The sequence below is a fragment of the Chionomys nivalis genome, chromosome 3 (genome assembly GCF_950005125.1).
Source record: "Chionomys nivalis chromosome 3, mChiNiv1.1, whole genome shotgun sequence".
In the NCBI taxonomy this organism is placed as follows: domain Eukaryota; kingdom Metazoa; phylum Chordata; class Mammalia; order Rodentia; family Cricetidae; genus Chionomys; species Chionomys nivalis.
The window spans coordinates 99,942,032-99,963,945 of record NC_080088.1 but is presented as its reverse complement, the minus strand read 5'-3'; the positions used below and the strand labels follow the sequence as shown (position 1 = coordinate 99,963,945).

The 21,914-nt window shown below is 46.7% G+C and overlaps 1 protein-coding gene and 1 pseudogene across 3 annotated transcripts in view; both read left to right on the top strand.

The window, feature by feature from the left end:
• The first annotated feature begins 943 nt into the window (after window positions 1-943).
• Window positions 944-21,914, top strand: part of LOC130872152 (general transcription factor II-I repeat domain-containing protein 2) — a 36,714-nt gene continuing 15,743 nt past the window's right edge. For all 3 annotated transcript variants that reach the window (XM_057765973.1, XM_057765972.1, XM_057765974.1), the window contains exons 1-9: window positions 944-1,167; window positions 6,064-6,164; window positions 7,331-7,469; window positions 9,802-9,903; window positions 11,856-12,039; window positions 12,395-12,423; window positions 15,685-15,739; window positions 16,512-16,555; window positions 19,330-19,407. In XM_057765973.1, the coding sequence (XP_057621956.1) occupies window positions 6,069-6,164; window positions 7,331-7,469; window positions 9,802-9,903; window positions 11,856-12,039; window positions 12,395-12,423; window positions 15,685-15,739; window positions 16,512-16,555; window positions 19,330-19,407 (727 nt within the window). In that variant the 5' untranslated portion in view covers window positions 944-1,167; window positions 6,064-6,068. The remainder of the gene's footprint in view (window positions 1,168-6,063; window positions 6,165-7,330; window positions 7,470-9,801; window positions 9,904-11,855; window positions 12,040-12,394; window positions 12,424-15,684; window positions 15,740-16,511; window positions 16,556-19,329; window positions 19,408-21,914) is intronic.
• LOC130871404 (phosphatidylinositol-glycan biosynthesis class X protein-like) lies at window positions 3,278-3,781 on the top strand (annotated as a pseudogene).

Sequence of the window (21,914 nt, the reverse complement as noted above, 5' to 3'; positions counted from 1 at the left end):
AAAAAAAAAAAAAAAAAGAACATGGGTAAATACTAACTTTGGAGACTATACACACAGTTTTTCCGGATATCTACGAGGCGTTATTTCTCGATTTATTTTATTCTGAGACAGGGTCTCATTATGTAGGGGTGGCCGGCCTGAAACTCTCTATGTGGACTAGGCTGGCCTCAAACTCACTGAGATTTGCCTATTTCGGCCTTGTAAATGCTGGTATTAAAGGCATGTACCACTACACCCAGCATTAAACCTTCAAAAAAAACTTTTTAAAGATTCTATATTTTAAGCATGTGTGGTTGCCTGCAGAGCCCAGAGGCTTCTGATCCTTTGGAGCTGAAGTTACAGCCGTTTGTGACCTGCCTGACATGGATGTTAGGAATCCAACCCTGGTCTTTCTTATCAGCTGGGCCATCTCGCCAGCCCCTTTTCATATAAACTTTAAAGCGGAGAAACCGAAACCCTCATAAAATGGGACCAGAAAGGTGGCTCAGTGGTTAAAAACACTTGCTGCTTTTGCTGTGGACCCCAGATCAGTTTCCAGCACTGGCATGGAATAACACAACTTCACACCCATCTTTAACTCCGGGGCCAGGGGATCCCCGAGACTTCTCCTAGCCTTCCCGTGGTGCACACGCACATACTGGCAAAACACTTAAAGCAGACGGTGCCTTAAGAATAGCTCCCGAGGCACGCATCCGCGCACACATCAACATATTCCGGGCACTAGCCACAATTTTTTAAAGGCAACGTCTGGACTCCACAAGCACGCGAGAGCACTCAAAGCCAAATTTAAAGATATACGTGTATCAAGAAAGGCCATGCACATTAGGAGGCAGCGCGGGGACACATCCGCGCCACGCACTCCAGCTGGTGGCCTCGCGGAAGCCGCGCCGCAGCGCACCGGAAGTGGCCGTCCCCACTAGGGGTGCTTCGGACACTCGCGGAAAGCCGACCTTCTGGAAAGCAAACATAAGGGGAAAAAAAGAAAGAAAAAAAGACAAAAAAAAAACTAATAAAAGGAAAAAAGGAGAGTAAAGAGGCCAGTGGAGAGGAGGCACCGCCGGCCCAACCTCCCTCTCCGTGCGCGCTCCCGCCGCCTGACCAGGGCCACTGCGCACGCGCAGCCCAGGCTTCAGACCCCCGGCGCGGCCCGCACGGCAGGGCCCTCAGGTGCGTATTTCGCTGCCGCTTCCCTCACGACTTCCGCTTCCGGAAGCCCCTCCCGGGGAAGAGACGTGTCTCGGGGCGCGTGGCGGAACACTCAGGGGCCCGGAGGCCGGCTCCGAACCCCGTTTACCGAACCGCGAGCAGGCCCTGCGGAGTGGGGGTGGGGCGGGGGAGATGCGCCGCTGGGCTACTGGGCCGGCGCACGCCAGGCGCACACCAGAATCTCTGTTTTGATTGGCTGCGACGGGAGCGTGGAGGCGGGAAAGGAGGTCACGTGGTACCCGACGTCCTGCGCTGGCTGTGGAAGCACTTGATTGGTTAAGAGGAGAGGCGGGGCCATTGCGGTTGCCTAGTAACGGTGCTCTGGCTCCGCCCTTGATGTCGCGCCTTTCCAGTTAGCCCCAGGATTTGGGGGGCGGGTCTGGGCTCTTAGCGGCCCGGAACGTCTGTGCTCAAGAAAAGCAGAGGAAAGGACACAGGCTCCAGAATGTGGCTTGTATCCAGTCTGGTTGAGAGTACAAGGTGGCCTATGACCATAACACTTAGTACAATAACCAAAAAAAATTTTAAGTGAAATTTACATTCAATAATGTATTTAAATTATTGTTTCCAAAACATTATTCTCGCATGTACTCAGCGTAAAGAACCAGAAATGAACTAGCAGTGTGGTACCTGTCTTCAGGTAGTCTGAGTTCAAGGACAGCCTGGTCTATATAGCAAGTTCCAAGCCTGCTGGGGTTACACAGTGAGACCTTGTCTCTAAATAAATTATAACAGCTTTATTGAGATACGGGAAAATTCACCCCTTAAAATATTAATAACGCAAGTCAGAAAAAACTCCCGCCCAAAGTAAAATAAGAACATAGACTAAAATGAAAAACATAACTTAAGGCTAGTAGGGTAACTGATACGTGTCAGTCAGCCCAGCACTGGAGATGCTGAGGCAGGAGGATTTCAGAGAGTTACAGGATAAAAGTACATAGTCAGGTATTCCTTTAAAAATAAATAAATAGGGAGCTGGAGAGATGGCTCGGCAGTTAAGAGCATTGCCTGCTCTTTTTTTTTTTTTTTTGGTTTTTTTTTTTTGGTTTTTTTTTTTCGAGACAGGGTTTCTCTGTGGTTTTGGAGCCTGTCCTGGAACTAGCTCTTGTAGACCAGGCTGGTCTCGAACTCACAGAGATCCGCCTGCCTCTGCCTCCCGAGTGCTGGGATTAAAGGCGTGCGCCACCACCGCCCGGCCAAAATGTTTAGCCCAGGCTGGCCTCGAACTCGTGATCCTCCTGCCTCTGCCTCCTTCAGCAAATCCTACCGGCGTGCGCCACCACTACCGGCTGCCTGCTCTTCCTAAGGTCCTGAGTTCAATCAATTCCCAGCAACCACATGGTGGCTCACAACTATCTGTAATGAGGTCTGGTAATGAGGTCTTCTGGCCAGCAGGCATACACACAGACAGAATATTGTATACATAATAGATAAATAAATATTGAAAGAGAGGAGGCTGAAGAGATGGCTCAGGAGTTAAGAACTTGTACTGTTATTGCAAAAGACTAGGGTTCAATTCCCAGCCCCCATCTGACAATTCAAAACCACCACTACCAGTAACTCCAGTTCCAGGGCATCCAATATCCTCTCTGACCTCCTCCATCACCAGGCATGCACATGGTGTACATACATGCGGGAAAAACACTTTTACACTCACACTCACCCACACACACACTTTTAATGAAAGAGCTCTTCCAAGCATGCCCCTCCACAGGTGTCCCGGCTCCTCTAGGCAGTTGGGCTATTCAACAGGTGCTGCCAGTAAGGGCCATTTGTTCTGAAATTATCGTAAGGTGAGGAATTTTGAAAGATGGTTTCCTGAAAGACGCTTTAATACAAGTGAAATTTGAGAAGGTGTTGAAGACTCATAGACCTACTGGTTTTTTATTAAATAGGACAGCCCAAAAGGACATCTTTTGTTTTGTTTTGTTTTGTTTTGTTTTGTTTTTTTGAGACAGGGTTTCTCTGTATAGCTTTGGAACCTTTTCTGGAACTCACTCTGTAGACCAGGCTGGCCTCGAACTCACAGAGATTCACTTGCCTCGGCCTCTTGAGTGCTGGGATTGAAGGCATGCGCCATCCTTGCCTGGCTCGGAAAAGACATCTTGTGGATCCTTTGGAGTTGGCTTCATTTTGAGAGAAAAGCATAAGAGAGGCAGTGTTGCTGTCTGAATGTTTTAGTAAAGATGCCTATAACTGTCTGTCCCAAGAATCTGAAGTCCTCATTTATGTCCCCAAGATGCACAGTTCATTGGTTGCCAGCCTTTTGTGCACTATCAATATCACCTGCCACATAGGTAAGACGGAGACTCCCTGGTTGTGGTCAACAATCCAGATGTGCTGTGATCAAGACTTCTAATTTAGAAAGGTTGGTCTGAGTCCAGAATAGCAGCTCCTTGTCCTTTGAAGAGTGAGGATATCTGCCAGTGGGCAACATGGAGCATAAATCAGTAATTAAGAATTTGACCGCACAAGTTCCAGGCTCTGACTCTGCAGCCCTCTTTAACTATGCTCTAGGACTCTGCTTATTACAGTCCTGTGTTCTTTGATCTATGGAGCTGTTTTTCAAATGTAGTCATTTTTCGCTGTAAGTTTTATACAGTTAACATTTTCTGAGAACCTAGTAAATAAAACCTATTTGTTTATAACAATAAGTGGAGGTGCTGGAGAGATGGCTCAGCAGTTAGGAGTGCTTGCTGCCTTTGCAGAGGGCCAAAGTAGAATTCTGAGAACCCATAGCAGGGAGCTCACAACCCTCTGTAACTCAGATCCAAGGGATTTAAAGCTCTTTTCTGGCCTCTACAGGCACCTCAGTGCATGCACGTGAGTGTGCACACACACATGCACATATAACTAAATTATCTTTTAAAGGTAGGAGAATAAGTAAAGCACGTTTTGTCTGTGGTGGATGACACCACTGTGTTTATTTCTGTGTGCTGGGTGTGGGTATTTATTTTTGAATTCTTGTGGGTGTTTACTAAAGAATAGAATTGCTGGATCAAACTTTGTGGTGATATCTTGTTTGTACAAATAAAGCTTGCTTGAAGATAAGAGGGCGGAGCTAACCACTAGCTAATCATAGAGGTCTGTACAGACAGGAAGTGATATGGCTGGGCAGAGAGAGGAGGTGATGAGGCGAGAGGAAACAGGAACTCAGTCTCTTTTTGGTTGGAAAGTTGAGTAGGTAAGGTGACTGTGGGTTTTGCTTCTTTGTCTCTCTGATCTCTCAGCATTTCCCCCTATATCTGACTCTGAGCTTTTACTATTAAGACCTATTAGAGATTATATTCTGTGGGGCTTGTTGATGGCCTGAAGTGTTTAGTTCCACTGCGTTTGGTGGTCCACGTCTGCAACCCTAAGCCTCAGCAAGCTGAAGCAGGAGAATCGTGAGTTTGAGGTTAGCTTGGGCTCCTGCATAATGTACCCTTTTCTCAGAAGGGCTAATAATGGTGGCTATGGGGCCAGAGAGATGCTCAGTGATTACAGCACTTGCAGCTCTAAGTTTGTTCCCAGCACCCACGTCTGGTGGCTCATAGCCACCTCTAACTCCAGCTCCGGGGGATCTGAGACCCTCTTCTGGCCCCTGGAGGCACCCCCATGCACACATTTGCCTGTGTATAAGCAGAAACATTTTTTAAAGAAAACCAGGAGCCCAATGTGGTGACGCTTGCGCGTCATTTGAACACCTAAGAGGTGGAGACAGAAGGCTCAGGAACTCTAGGCCAATTCAGCCAAGTGGTAAGTTCAAGACCAGTCTGAGCTACGTGAAACCTGGAGGGAGAGAGAGAAATAAAACCAAAACCTCAGAAAAAGTTGTCCACTGACTTCCATGTGTGTGATTTGGTGTACATGCCTACACATACAATAAGTAAAGATAATAAAAGCAGTTTTAAGAAAGTTTCCTTGCCTCTTGTGTTGTTTATACGGGATACAAATAAAGCATAGTTAGTAGGACACTGTTGATTGTTCACTACTGTTAGTATAGAATTGGTGACAGCTGCTATCCCTTAGGATCAGCCCCCACCTCTCTTCCTGTCATTTCCTTCTTTGTTAAAGGCCAGTGTTTTAAGCCAAGCATAGTGGTATGTGTCTGTATTCTTAGCACTTGGAAAATAGAGGCAGGAGGATCAGTCAGGAAGTCATCGTTGGCCACATAGTTCAATGTCAGCAGGGTGGGCTGCATAAGACCCTTCTGCAAAATAAAATAAAGTAGAAACAGGCCGGGCAGTGGTGGCGCACGCCTTTAATCCCAGCACTCGGGAGGCAGAGGCAGGCGGATCTCTGTGAGTTCGAGACCAGCCTGGTCTACAAGAGCTAGTTCCAGGACAGGCTCCAAAACCACAGAGAAACCCTGTCTCGAAAAAAACGGAAGAAAAAAAAAAAAAGAAAAGAAAGTAGAAACAGGCGTGGTGGCACATTCCTTTAATCCCAACACTCAGGAGGCAGCAACAGGAAGATCTTTATGATTTTGAGGCCTGCTTGTGTGGTCTATAGATGAGTTCCAGGCCAGCCAGGGGCTATTTTATGAGACCCTTTAAAAAAAACAACTGGTGCACTCTTCTCTCAAGAACTTCCTCATAGGTCATGATGGGACCCACCTCAACCACACATTCCTCCATGCGTCTTGTATCTTTGCTGTGGGAGCTTCAGGTTAGGTAGAGTCTGGGTATCCTACAAGGGTACCCTCATGTCCTCAGGATGCCACACCTCCCAGAGTTACTGGCATCTCCATCCTGCACCAGCCTGGGGACCAAACCTTTAAACCATAATGGCCCTTCAGTTCATGAACTCACGGAGCTGTAGTCATGTGATCACAAGGACACCGACACCACTTGCATTCTTGTTTCTCTTTTGCAGGAGCGATGGCCCAGGTAGCAGTGCCCACTATGCCCACTGGAGATGAGTCTTCAGACAGCAGGATGGTGGTGACGTTCCTCATGTCTGCTCTGGAGTCCATGGTGAGATGCTCTGGTTCTGCCAGTTTCTCAGACCATTGCTGAAGGCTGGTGACACACTTTGGGGTCACTCCTTATGTACCCCGTCTTATCTGTATGAGGGTATCCTTCATTCTAGGAGTGGTGGTACACACCCGTAAACCTCAGCACTTTGGGAGGTAGAGAAAGAAGGGTCAGGAGTTCAAGGTCAGCAAGGGCATGAATCAGAGTTGTTTTGATCTTTTTACAAACATTTAGTGTATGTGATGTGCGCGCGCATGTACAGGCCATAGAATTCACCCCAAGGTCAGAGGATGGCTTTTGGGAAGCTGGTACTCTCCTTCCATCTTGTGGGTCCTGGGAATCAAACTCAGGTTGTAAGGCTGTCCACCGGGCCATCTTGCTAGCCTAACAGTGAGTTCAAGGCCAGTATGGGACACATGCGACCATCCTCTTTACCCCCTAAGAAAAGAAACCTAGAAATATCTGCCCCAAAAATAATGGAATGGAAACGGATCCATTACTGCATTTGAAAAACAAGCACTCATGATGGGCCCCCTACAATCCAGGCTTCTTCTAGACACGGGGGTGCAAAGCATGAGGGCAGAGCAGGCCCCCTCGCAGGTCTTCTATCCTGTGTGTATGTGTTTCTGTAGGTAAATATAATAACCGTAAAGTAGGGCCAGTAGGATAGCTCAGCAGTCAAAGGAGCCCGACACAACGCTATCTGAGCTCAGTTCTCGGGACCCCAGAGTAGAAGGAGAGAACTGACCCCTGCAAGCTGTTTTCTGACCTTCACACGAGTACTGCGATGTGGGCATGCTGATACACGCGCGCACGCGCACACACACACACAACTACCGCTACTCATAATAAAGTGAAAAGTAGAATATGGAAAGAGACAGAGTGAGCAGTTTGGGTGTCTGGGAGAAAGTCTCTTCATACTTGCCCCTTCTTTGCTTTGTTTTTGAGACAGATTCTCATCCAGCCCCAGGCTGACCTTGAACTTGCTATGCCAGGGAGACTTTGATCTTTCTGCCTCCACCTCCTTTGTGCTGGGATCATGGGTGTGTGCCGTCTCTCTTACACTTGATTTTTCCTTCTTCCCTTCAGTAAGACTCCTCAGCCCACCTGACCAACTCGAGTGCTGCTTGTGTGGAAGCCACCATTGTTCTGTGTTTCTGTTGCAGTGTAAAGAGCTGGCCAAGTCCAAGGCCGAGGTGGCCTGCATCGCCGTGTATGAGGCAGAGGTATATGTGGTGGGGACAGATCGAGGCTGTGCCTTTGTCAACGCCAGACAGGATTTCCAGAAAGACTTCGCACAGCATTGTAGGTGGCCAGCACTGTATCATGTCTTCCCTGGTACTGTTTGGTTGGTTGGTTGGTTGGTTGGTTTTTACATTGGGGATTGTATTTAGGTCCTCATACATGCTAGGCAAGTACTTCACCATTGAACTGTATATACTGTAGCCCCAATTTTAGCCTCATATTTAATTTTATTAAAAAAAAAATTGAGGCAGGGTCTCATTATGTAGCCCTAGCTGACTTAAGACTTGCTATCTAGACCAGGCTGGCCTTGAACTCACAGAGATCCTCCTGCCTCTGCCTCCCAAGATTAAAACATATACCACACTGGTGACAGGATTTTTGCTCAGCATTCTGTTAACATGATGTATTGCATTTATTGGTTTTTTTGTTTGTTTTTTGTTTGTTTGGTGTTGTAGAATATAAGTTAAAGATGTGCATTTGTTTATGCTGTGGAACATTTGTTTAATGATGCAAAGGTGTGTTGCATTCTTTTATGATGCATTTGTTTAAGTCTGTGAGCTGTTACTTTCCTGCCTAAAACACCTGATTGGCCTAATAACGAGCTGAATATCCAATAGCCAGGCAGGAGAAAGGATGGGTGGAGCTGGCAGGCAGAGAGAATGAATAGGAAAAATCTGGGATAAAAAGATCAAGGAATGAGAAAAGGAGAAAGGACTTCAGGGGCCAGCTACACAGCCAGCCCTGGAATAAAAAGTAAAGAAAGGTATACGGAAAGAGAAAGATAAAAGCCCAGAGGCAAAAGATAGGATGATTTAAATTAAGAAAAGCTGGCTAAAAATAAACTAAGCTAAGGCCAGGAATTTATAAGAATTAAGAATAATTGCCAGGTTGTGGTGGCGCATGCCTTTAATCCCAGCACTCAGCAGGCAGAGGCAGGCAGAGCTCTGTGAGTTCGAGGTCAGCCTGGTCTACAAAGCTACAGAGAAACCCTGTCTCAGAAAAAACAAAAAACCCCACTGTGGTCAGGTGGTGGTGGCGCCATTAATCCCAGTACTCAGGAGGCAGAGGCAGGTGAATATCTGTGAGTTTGAGGCCAGCCTGGTCCACAGAGGGAATTCCAAAAACAAACAAAACACAAACAAGAAAAAAAAAAATGAATAAGCCTCTGTGTGATTTATTTGGGAGCTGGGTGACAGGCCCCAAGGAGCCAAAAGAGCTAAAAATAAATAATTAAACAAACCAGCTACAGGTTGGTTTTGTTTTTTCAAGACAGGGTTTCTTTGGGTAGCCCTGGCTGTCCTTGAACTCATACCCATCTGCCTCTGCCTCCTGAGTGCTGGGATTGACAACACGTCCCAGCATGCCTAGCCTGATAACAGGAATTTTGCTCATGCTGACATGGTGTATTGCGTTTACTGCTGAGGAGTACCTCAGCTCAGGATCCTCCTCCCTGCACCTGCTGAGTGCTGCGATTGCAGGTCTGTTCCACCATGCCCAGCTAAGGATTCTTGAGGTGGTGTAGGGTTTAGTTGAGGATTTTTCTTGTTATTTGTGTCATTTTGAGATAGGGTCACCTGTGAGATTGTAGTCATTGCTGCCCTTGTGCTGGCCCTCCTTTCTCAGACTCCCAAGTGCTGGCTCACCCAGGCATACGGGGAGCAATAGCTTCATTTCAGGGGTGGCCACCAGGCTTGATCTATTCATCATATAAACCTGCCATTCTGTTGGGGCTAGAGAGATAGTCAGTGGTTAAGGCATTGCTGCGCCTACACAGGACCCAAGATTGACTCTCAGCATCCTCATCAGATCTGTAAGAACCTCTGGTAACTCCAGCTCCAAGGGATCAGATGTTCTCTTCTGGCCTCCTAGAGTATCCACACACATGTGTTGTACACACACACAGATGCACATAAGAACAACTCTTTAAAAAAAAATTACTCTATTTGAACTGGAGACATGGCTCAGAAGTTAAGAGCACTGGCTGCTTTTCCAGAGATCCTGAGTTCAATTCCCAGCACCCATATGGTGGGTCACAACCATCAATACTGATATCTAGTACCCTCTTCTGGCCTGCAGACATATGCAGACAGAAAACTGTATACTAAATAAATAAATAAATAAATAAATCTTTTTGGAAAAATTGCTCTAGGGACTAGGAGAAGGAGCTCAATTAGTAGAGTGGTTATCTAGAATGTGTGAAGCTCTGGCTTCGATCCTTCGAAAAACGAAAACCAAAACCAACCAAAAAAAAATCCTTCTTCATTTCATTAGATGAGAGGGTCATTTTATGATTTTTTTCCTTTTTTCCCTCCTTTTCCCTCAGTACCGAAAATACAGATAAAAGAGCCAGACAGAGTGCTTGCTCTGACCCATTCTCATCCTGTGTTTGCAGGCCAGGGGGAAGGGCTGACTGAAGAGAAACCACTGTGTCCCGAAAATGGAGAAGCCCAGGTGCTCAGGAAAGCAGTGGAGGACCACTTCTGCCTTTGTTACCGTAAGTCCTGATGGAGCATGGACCACCTCCGTACATCCCCAACACACACTTGTGTGTGTGTGTGAAAGAGAGAGAGTGAGTGAGGTGCACACGTGCCATACAGTACCCTTGGAGGCCATAGAGCAACTTGCAGGAAGCTGGTATTCTTCTATTGTGGGTTCAGGAGATTGACTGAACTCAGGTCACCATGTTTGCACAGTAAGCTCTTTTACCCCTGATCCCTCTCTCGGTCTTAGCCATGGAGAAGTTGTGTAATTGTATCAACTTGATGACTAAGGATTCTATGAACTCATTTACTCATTAATTTATATATTTACTTTGTAGTGTTGTGGGGGAAACCTAGAGTCTTATGCCTGCCAGGCAGGTGCTGTACCACTGAGCCACACCTCCAGCCCCTCACTGGGGCTCTAGTTCCGTCATCAGCATCACAAAGAATAAAAACAGAACATTCCTGTAAAACACCCAGTGTGCAGCAGAAAGGGGAGGGTAATGAGTACAGATGTGGAGAAAGTACAATGATAGACATTCATATAGGAAACGTCACAGGAAAGCTAGATGTGATTCCAGCACTCAGGACCCCGAGGCAAGAGGATCACTGCAAGGCGGATACCAACCCCGGTTCAGGCTACCTCAGGCTACCTTTCTCAAAAACTAAAGAAAAAGAACTTACCAGGAGCATGTCTTTAATCCCAGCACTGGGGAGGCAGAGGCAGGAAGATTTCTGAGTTCAAAGCCAGCCTGGTTCACAGAGTGAGTTCCAGGACAGTCAAGGCTGTTACACAGAGAAACCCTGTCTCAAAAAACCAAGGGGGGATCAAAAAGCAAGTTGGGGAGGAAATAGTCTATTTGACATACATTTGCGTGTATGTGTGTGTGTGCTGGATATTTACATATATATCTCTGTGTGTGGTTATATATATAAAATGTGTGTGTGTGTATATATATATATATACACAGATATAATTAATGTATACATAACACATCTATGTGGATATGTGCGTGTATATATATTTATACATATAGATAAGTATATGTGTATATATACATATATATAAGTATATATACATATATATACATATACACACACACACACACACATATATATATATAAAACGAATTATTTGCATGACTTACAGACTGTGGTCCAGTTAATCCAACAATGACTGTCTCCTGACAGAAAGATCAAGGACCTGACAGTTGTCTAGTCCACAGGGCTGGATGTCTTAGCTAGTCTTCAGGCTGTGTTGGAATCCCGAAGGATCAGGTTCTAATATTAGCAAAGGAATGCTGCAGCAGCAGGATAGATTACTTTGCCAGCGAGACTGAGGGCAAGCAGGCAAAATGCAAAAGCTTCCTCCTTCCATGTCCATTTATTTATTTATTTTTTTATTTTTATATTTTGGTTTTTCAAGACAGGGTTTCTCTGTGGTTTTGGAGCCTGTCCTGGAACTAGCTCTTGTAGACCAGGCTGGTCTCAAACTCACAGAGATCCGCCTGCTTCTGCCTCCCAAGTGCTGGGATTAAAGGCGTGCGCCACCACCGCCTGGCCTTCCATGTCCTTTTAATGTGGACTGCCACCTGAAGGTGTGGCTCAGATTTAGGGTAAGTCACCTCGCCTTAAATGATCCAACCAAGAAAATCCTTCATGGCTGTGCCCAGCTTCTTGGGTTTTAGTTGATTCCTAATGCATTCAAGTCGACAAGCAAGATTAGCCATCACAAGAGGGGTAGAGTCCATCATGGTAGGGAAGTCATGGCAACAGCCAGGGAAGGGACAGCAGAAGCAGGGAGCTTACTGATCACACTGCAACCACACTCAGGAAGCGGAAGGAGAGCACACTTTGTGCTTTTAATGCGTGTTCAAGCCATGAATCCCAGCGTCTAATTGCCTGGGTGAAGCTGGCTGGTTGAAATTCTGCAGCTATCATGCGCCATCTCTCGCTCCTGCTCTAGGTAAAGCTCTGGGGACGACAGCGACGGTCCCTGTTCCCTATGAGCAGATGCTTCAGGACAAGACAGCTGTGCTGGTGCGGGGCCTTCCGGAAGGCCTGGCCTTTCAGCACCCCGACAATTACAGTCCTGAAACCCTGAGGTGGATTCTGGAGAACAAAGCAGGGATTTCATTCGTCATAAACAGGTAATCTGCTCTGTGTCCTCTAACGGTTCACTCAAAGGTAAGCTGGCTCGCTTGAATCCAGTATGGAGGCACAGGCCTGCAATTCCAGTACCGGGAGACTGAGGCAGGAGAGTCACTTAGGCAAGCCTGGATTACAGTGAGTTCAAGGACAGCCTGGGATGCATACTAAAACCCCTCTCAAAAATAAATAAACAAGATTATCATGGTCTGAAGCTATAGCTGAGTCCTAGAGCTCTCATCTGGCATGTACCAGGTCCTGGGTTCTAGGCCCAGAATTGCAGCAGAGTGGGTTGTTCACTGTGTGTGACTGGTCTGCTTGTGTTCATGTTGGGTAATGGTGTTGGTTTTCTTGCAGACCTTTCCGAGGTGCAGAGAGCCAGCTGGGTGAGTAGCGGATTCTGATCCTCATGACTGTCCAGAACCACTGAACCCATCCGCTACTATGATGAGGATAATGCATGTTTTGATATTCTCCTTCATTTTACCACATCGAGGAGGCAACCTGTGCTTGGGGGTGGTGACCTCTTGATAGTAGATCTCTTACCTATGGGGTTGCCCAGAGAGGGTCTGAGTGTGTGGTTCAAGAGTAAAGCACCTGCCTAGAATTCCCCAATGCGCTGGTAGCCTGGCTAAGTGGTAGAGCACCTGCCTAGATCCATTAGTGAGGTTCTAGAGACATAGCTCAGTGGGAAAAATCTGATCCAGTATCCCCTAGTGAGGGGCTCAGGGTATGGGCTCATTGGTAGAGCCCCTGCCTAGAATCCCCAGTGAGGGGCTTGGGGCATGCCTCAGTAGGGGGTGCCTGTGTAACATGCATCAGACCCAGGATTCTCTCATCAACACTATAGAGAGAAACGATGACTCTCAAGAGCCAGGCCAGCACAGGAAGAAACAACAGCCGGGGTTCATCACAGCCTAGACTAGGGAGATTCTGTAGTGACACCCACCTGGTCTTCCAGAGGAGTGTGGGGACGTAGGGAGTCAGCTGCTGGTCTGAGTACCAGCTCTGCATGGATCAGGGGTTGATGGGTTTAAGGGTCAAGGATTCATTCCTTTGTCTCTGAAACTCAGGTCTAGGAGAAGTAATGATCTGTTAGCAAAGATCCAGGCAAGCAGTGGTGCTCTTAGAATATTAGCATCATCCATGGGGTTGGGATGGGGCTGGAACAGCTGATTGAAAACTTTCACAGTGATATGGCTCTCACAATAAGCAGGGGCTCATTGGGGTGGTGGACCACTGTTGTAGTCTCAGCACTGGGGAAGCTGAGGCAAGAGGTTCAGGAGGTAAGGCCAGCCTAAACTATGTAGCAAGTTCAAGTTCAGCTTAGACTGCATAGCGAGACCCTGCCTCAGTCGAGCGGTGGTAGTGCACCCCTTTGGTTCCATCACTCAGGAGGCAGAAGCAGGCAAATCTCTCTGAGTTTGAGGCCAAAAAGAACCTGCCTCAAAGAGACAAAAGTTTAAGAAATCAACAAGCAACGACTCATCAGGTTGGTTCCTATGAGATAACAAAGCTGTGTGGCGGAGTACCCTCAGACCTGTGGGAACCCAGATGTCCCCATCCCCTTGATTCACAGTAATGAATGTACCCACACACAAATACACACACGCCAAATACCTCTGCCAAAAGCATTGAGAAATCCACCCATCTATGGCTGGGCATAATATCAAGTGTCTTTATCCCAGCACTTGGAAGTCAGAGACAGGGCTATCTCTGAGTTCAAAGCCAGGCTGGTCCACCTAGTGAATCCTTAACCAGCCAAAGCTACATAGTAAGACCCTGTCTAAAAAAAAGAAAGAAAAGAAATGAAGAAATCCATCCACGTTATTTTCTTAAATTACCAGTTTTGAAATGTAACTGGAGCTGTGCCCCTAGTGGTTTACAAACTACGATGTCTAAAGGGGATGTCATGATTGACAGCACAGGCAGAGGAAGGAGTTACAGGGGTTGGGAACTGTGGTCCTCCTGTTCCTATGTACCTAACTGTGGTCCCCTTCTAGGCCACCTGTTTGTGGGATCTCTGTGAGGGCCTTGTGGTCCTCTGGCTCCTGTTAGAGAAGGGAGTTGGTGTCCAGTGTGGTAGTACACACTGTCATCCCAGCATTTGAGAGACTGAGTCAGGAGAGTGGGGAGTTCAAAACCAGCCTGGGCTACGTAGCAAAACCTTGTCTCAAAAAAATCTAAAGAAAGGACTGGAGAGCAGATCTCTGTGAGTTCGAGACCAGCCTGGTCTACAAGAGCTAGTTCCAGGACAGGCTCCAAAACCACAGAAAAGAAAGGACTGGAGAGACGCTCCAGTGGTTAATAACTCTTGCAGAAGGCAAGGGCACGGTTCTCAGCACCACACAGTGGCTTACCATGCCTATTACTCTAGCTCTATAGGATCCATGCCCGCTTCTAGCTTCCAAGGGCATCAGGCATGCATGTGATATACATGCATGCAGGCACCGGCAAATACACATAAAAAAGCAGAAATGAATAAATAAAACTGAAAATCCAAAGAAGAACCTTAGTGTGGTGGTTGAATGACAGGAGACCATGTGACTGTCACCCCAGAATAATTCATATTTTCTTATCGAACAACAGTCGCACATAGCAACTGACATGTAGTGCTTCCTCGGTGACACTGTTCTGTGCTTCCTCAGCCCGTGTGAGGACTCCAAAGTCCCTGGATGCCAGCCCCCTTCTGTACACTGCATTACTCCACTTAGAACACCCGACACCATGGACGAGTGGCAAGGGTTGGACTGGCCAGCATGATGACCAAGGACTGCCATCTTAGTGCTGGGGAGACTGGGGCAGGAGAAGAACAGGTTTGAGGCCTGTCTGGGCCTTAGAATGAGTTCCAGGCCAGCTCAAGCTACATGATGAGCCTTCATTACAAACCAAAAAAGAGCCAAGGTGATGGAACTCAGAAGTAGGGCACTTGCCTAGCGTGTACTCAGCCCTGCTCTGGGGTCAATCCTCAGCACCAAAAAAACAAAACAAACAAAAAAAAAACCTTAAAATCAATAAATTAGGAAAATAAAAAGTTCCAGTACAAATGAGGAAAGACATTTTAAAAGCAAGAAAGAGAGAAGAAAGCCTAGTGCTTTGGGGGTGGAAGAAGGAGGATGCGGAGCTCAGGGTTATCCTTAGTATCCAGGGTCTTTCAAGCCAGCCTGAGCTACCTATCTTCAAAAATAAATCCAACAATGAAACCCAAAAGGTATCAGTGTATTGCTAAGGGGATAATGGTGACACAGAAAGCCTCTTCATGTCCAGGACATTGGTTTTTCCCAGAATCCCCTTAGGCTGGGCTGGGAGCCTGGGGATTAGGAACCACTGGCTGTGGAGGGCCCAACTTCTCACTAAGCCTCACTGTGCCCATGAAGAAGCAGACAGCCGGTGTACTGACTCGCTCAGGAGACCTAGCTGGTGAGTGGCCAGGCTGAGGGTGACACCCACACTCCTCCTCACTCCAGCGAACCCCACCAGCTGCTCTAACAATCAGGGCTGTTTTGACCAGCTTTCTCCTCACGGGCATTCTGTGATGGCCTTGAGCTGAGAGGTCTCTGTTCCCTTTGCTTTCAAATGATGTATCCTTGAATGTGAGTCCTCCCACAGTGCTGAGAGCTAACGTGTACCTTATTGTTCCTGCACAGGTGGTCTTGGGATGCTGACAGATGCCGAGAGGCTGGCACTACCACCAAATGACAGGTAAAAAACAACAACAATAATAAATAAAACAGTAATTAATAAAGGCATAGAATGGGTTCAATTCTCAGCACCCACATGGGAGCTCACAGCTGTCTGTAACTTCATTCTAGGGGCTCTGACTCCCTCACATGGACATACCTGTAGGCAAAACACCAATGCACATAAAATAATAAATAAACTTTAAAAAGTAAAATAGAGACATAGGATGAACCAGGCGGTGGTGGCGCACGCCTTTAAACTCAGCACTTGGGAGGCAGAGGCAGATGGATCTGGAAGTTCAAGGCCAGCCTGGTCTATAGATCAAGTTCCAGGACAGCCTAGACTACATTGAGAAACCCTGTCTCGAAAAAACAAAATAAATAAATAATAAAAACATAGAACGAATAATGAACCAGAAATAGTGACAAAGCCTTGTGATCCCAGCATAGAGAAGGGAAGCAAGGCGATCAAGGGGTCAAGACCCTTGACTATGTAGTGAGTTTGAGGAGAGCCTGCATGAGACCATGTCTCAACCCCCCCCCCAAAAAAGTCAAGAATGGTTTTTTTTTTTTTAAATTGTTGGTGTTAATGTAGGTATGTATACCATTTGTGTGCCTGTGTGTGTGTGTGTGAGTGTGTGACACAAGAAACGGGGTTTCACTGTGTGACTCTGGCTCTCCTGGAGCTCACAGAGATCCCCCTGCTTCTGCCTCCCGAGTGCTGGAATTAAAGGTGTATGTCACCATGCCCAGCTCCACTCATTTTCTTGACCTGGATTCCCTTCTCCTTGCAGCTGTGGCCCCATCAGTGTGAAAACTGAACCCATGGAAGATTCTGGTAGGTATACTGGTATACTGATGCTTTGACCACCTAATGTTAGCAGGTTACCTTTTGATTGGCTACTTTTTATTTACTTTTATAAAAATGACTTATATCTTTTATAAGAATAGCTAAGGGGGCCGGGCGGTGGTGGCGCACACCTTTAATCCCAGCACTTGGGAGGCAGAGGCAGGCGGATCTCTGTGAGTTCAAGACCAGCCTGGTCTACAGAGCTAGTTCCAGGACAGGCTCCAAAACCACAGAGAAACCCTGTCTCGAAAAACAAAAACAAAAACAAAACAAAACAAAAAAAGAATAGCTAAGAGGGAGAGATGGCTCAGCTGTTAAGAGCACTCTTCCAGACCTCTTCCAGAGGTCAGGAGTTCAATTCCCAGCACCCACATGGTGGCTCACAACCACCTAGAATGAGATCTGGTGCCCTCTTCTGGCCTGCAGGGATATATGCAGGCAGAACACTGTATACATAATAAATAAGTAGATAGATAGATAGATAGATAGATAGATAGATAGATAGATAGATAGATAGATTTTTTTTTTTTTTGGATTTTCGAGACAGGGTTTCTCCATAGCTTTTGGTTCCTGTCCTGGAACTAGCTCTTGTAGACCAGGCTGGCCTCGAATTCACAGAGATCCACCTGCCTCTGCCTCCCGAGTGCTGGGATTAAAGGCGTGCGTCACCATTGCCCGACTAAGAGATAAGAATCTTAAAAAAAAAATAACTAAGGGGCTGGAGAGATAGCTCAGAGGTTAAGAGCACTGACTGCTCTTCCAGAGGTCCTGAGTTCAATTCCCAGCAACCACATGGTGGCTCACAGCATCTATAATGAGATCTGGTGCCCTCTTCTGGCATGCAAGCATACATGGAAGGAATGTTGTATACATAATAAATAAATAATTAAAAAAAAAACTAAACCCGGTGGTCATAGCGCACACCTTTAATCCCAGTCCTTGGAAGCAGAAGCAGGCAGATCTGTGTGAGTTCAAGGCCAGCCTGGTCTACAGAGTGAGTTCCAGAGCAGCCAGAGCTATTACACAGAGAAACCCTGTCTTGAACAAATAAAAAAAAGAATAAGTGATTAATCATAACTTGGACCATATTTGTAGAGTCCTAGGGAAGTACTACCTATCTGAAATGTTATCCCCAGCCATTGAGATGGCTCAGCAGGTAAAGACACTTGCCTGTTGACCTGAGTTCAAGCCCCAGGATGCACATCCTGTAAGAAGAGAGCCAGCGCCCACAAGCCATCCTCTGCCTGCCGCACACTGCACTCCATGGCACATGTATATACACGAATACATTACACTCATAGAAAAGTACACGAGTGAAGGTCAGGAGAGCTGGCTCAGCCATTAGGAGCACTTCCTGTTCTTCCAGGGAACCTGGGTTTGGTTCCCAACACCCAAATGGTGGCTCACACACATATATAACTCTGGTTCCAGAGGATCAGATGCCCTTTCAACCATCATGGGCACCAGGCATGCATGTGCACATGAAATAAAATAAATCCAGAAGAAAAAAATTACATAAACATAAAATAAAGTTTGTCTCCAAAAGAATCTTCAGTTTTGGATTTTGTCAGATTTGGAATTTTTTTTTTTCTGAGACAAAGTCTTGCAATATGGCACAGGCTTAAAATGTGGGATTATAGGGCTAGAGGGATGGCTCAGTTAAGAGCACCAGCTGCTCTTCCAGAGGTCCTGAGTTCAATTCCCAGCACCCACATGATGGCTAACAATGTTCTATAACAGTCGTTCCCTGGGATCCAGTGCCCTTTTCTGGTGTGCAGACATGCAGGGGAAAACGGCACATAACTAACTAAATAATACAGGATTGCAAGTGTGCACACCTTTGTGTTCTGGGGCCATAACAAAGCATTGGATGGCCTCTTCTGTCTCTCTCCAGCCGCTTCTTGATGCAGGGTCTCCCCCTAAACCCGAGGCTCACATTTTCTGGTCGAGGCTGGAAGCCTGCAAGACCCAGCAATCCTCCTGTCTCTGTTCCATTTGGAGCTGGGATAACAAGTGTGTGCGTGTAGGGGGGGTAACCTGGCCTGCTTTGTGGGTGCTGGGACTGAATTCAGTCCTCCTGAGTACACAACATATGCTCTTAGCTACCTGCCCGTACCTCCAGCCCCCACATAGCCTTGGGGAATTTGTTTTTGAAATTCTCTGACCATCCAAGACACAAGCCATCAACAGCTGAGACTAGAGAAGCGCCCATCACCAGTGTTGACCAGGAAAGAGTTGAGAGTTGAAAGCCACCGGGTTGGGACTGAGGTGCACACCCACAGCTCTGTTCTGCTCAGCTGTGACACTGGTTCATTTCCTCCTCTTGGCTTTCTCTTTTTTCCGGAGCTATTGCTAGAGTTGGTCCTGCATGTTCCCCACAGGGCCAGCGTTAAATACTTGTTCTCCACGGATGTACTGGGAGATGGTGGAACCTTTGCAGGTGGGAAGATTGGAAAGTCCTGAGGTCATTGGATGCATGCCTTCAATTTACTGACCTTCAATTTACTGTTAGCCAAAGAGGATTCTATTTTTAAGACTCAGTCCTTAAGACCAGACCCTTGCTGGCCTGGAACTTGTCATTCAGATGAGCCTCTGGAATGCTGGAATTAAAGGTGTGTGCCATGGTACCCTGCTTCCAAAGAGGATCTTAAACTTCTGATTCTGCTGGGGTGGCAGGCTTGTGCCAGCATTCCCACCAAGCCAGATGTTTCATTAGTTGGTGTGGTTACCTGAGCCCTCACTGTGGTCTCTTGTTCTCCCAGGAACTTCACCGAAGGCAGCAGCCGTTTTAGTGAAGACAGAGTCAGAGGATCCTAGCTACTGTCAGTGTGACGTGCAAGGTAATGCTGTCCCGGGCTCTTCACAACCGAAATGGTGGGCCCCACTCACCTCAGAGGTGATAAAGAGGAACAGAGGGGACAGGAAGATGGCTTAGTGGGCAAGACCACTTGCTATGCAACACGAGGACCTGAGCTCAGATCCCGGCACCCATGCAAAAAGCGTGGTGTGGCCACAGGCATCAGCCCTGGGGGGAGCAGAGACAGGAAGATCCCTAGGGCTTACTGACCTAGCCCCTTCTCAAGGGGATAAGGTAGAGACTGATAGAACAGGACACCGGATATCCTCCATCCTCTGTGTGTGCACATGCACACCTGTGCTCACACGCATGTGACTATACCACACACACACACACACATACCTACACATGTGTGAATATACCACACACATCCACACACGTGTGAATATACTACACACACCCATGTACAGATGTGAATATACCACACCCACCCACACATGTGTGTGAATATACCACACCCCTCACATACGCTTGTGAATATACCACACACGTGTGAATATACCACACACATCCACACATCTGTGAATATACCACACCCACCCAAATATACATGTAAATAGACCACACCCACACACATATGTAAATATACCACACACACCCACACACATGTGGGAATATACCACATACACCCAAATGCATGGGAATATACCACACCACAAAAAGAGGAACACAAATGTATATGTGTTGACCTACACTAACAAAAATTGTCTTTTTAATTATTGGATGGATTGAATTTATCTTCAATCCAGTGGAGCATTTGTGGGGCACACCTATAATTCCAGCTCTCAGAAGGCGAACGCAGGAGAATCACAAATTCAAGGTTATTCTTTTTTTTTTTTAATTATTTATATTTTATGTACGAGTACACTGCATGTACACCTGCAGGCCAAAAGAAGGCGCCAGATCTCATTACAGATGGTTGTGAGCCACCATGTGGGTGCTGGGAATTGAACTCAGATCCTCTGGAAGAGCAGCCAGTGCTCTCAACTGTTAAGTCATCTCTCCAGCCCCCCTCAAGGCTATCCTTGACTAGATAGCAAGTTCGAGTCCACACTACATGAGACCCTATCTCAAAAATGAAGAAAATCAGGCTCGAGAGATGACTCAGTGCCTAAGAATTCTCATTGGCTGCTCTTCCAGAGGAACTGAGTTTAATTCCCAGGCCCCACGTTGTTGGGGGGAGCTGTGGGCTGTGTTCCTGCCGCCCCAGCTCCTGGTCGCCTAGCTAGCTTATGCTCCAAAATAACAACACACAAACTGTATTCTTTTAAACACTGCTTGGCCCATTAGCTCTAGCCCTTACTGGCTAATTCTCATATCCCGATCAACCCATCTCTAATAATCTATGTAGCACCAGTCTTACCGGGAAAGATTCAGCATGTCTGACCTGGCAGCTTGCTTCATCACGTCTGTCTCTGAGAGGAGCTACCTTGCATCTGAGCTCACTTCCTCTTCCTCCCAGCATTCTGTTCTGTTTACTCCACCCACCTATGTTCTAACCTATGAGGGCCAAGCAGTTTCTTTATTACTTAACTAATGAAATCAACAGATTGATATGACACTCCCACATCAACATGTGACAGCTCACAACTGTCTGTAACTCCACTTCAGGAGAGCTGACACCCTCACATAGACATACATGCAGGCAAAACCCCAATACATAAATAATTTAAAAAAAAATAAGAAAAGGGACAGTGGTGGCTCACGCCTGTAATCCTAGTGCTTGGAAAGGAGAGGCAGGTGGATCTGAGTTCAAGACCAGCCTGGTTCCAGGACAGCCAGGGCTCCACAGAGAAATCCTGTCTTGAAAAACAAAGCAGCAACAACAAAAATTTAAGAAAAGCTTCTCAAAATCCTGAGTGCAATTGTGGATTGATCAGATAATGCAATTCATTGAGCGAGGTCAGCAGTTTGTAAAGGACCCAATTCAGCTGGTTAAAAGATACACCAACCCTCACAGAAAAGAATTCCAGGGCCTGGAGATGGCTCAGCAGTTAAAGGCACTGAGCACTGTACACTCTTCCAGAGGACCTGGGTTCACTTCCCCCCACCCACATGGTGGTTCACATTCATCTGTAACTGTGGTCCTATGGGATCTGATGCCCTTTTCTGCTCTACAGATGTACTTGCAGACAAAGCCCCATAGACATTAAATGGGGTTTAACATGGGATATAATAAATAATTCCAGAAGATTGCTGTGGGCACAGCAATAGGATTTTCTGTAATGAGATTCACTGGCTTCCTTGTGACACTGGGCCACACGCCTCTAACTAACCCTGTTGTGGGTGGCTGAGTGCATCCTCATATGGAAACTAGTGAACAGGTGAGGCGTGAGAAGCCCGTGACGTGCAGATTTGCCTGTAGGCCTTGCGTCCTCTCCTGCCCTCCTCCTAAGATAGTTTCAAAAATAAGCAGTTTTTCATAACAGCAACAACAAAAATAGAGGATCCGTGGGTAAAGTGCCTACTGCCCAGCCTGCATGCACCTAC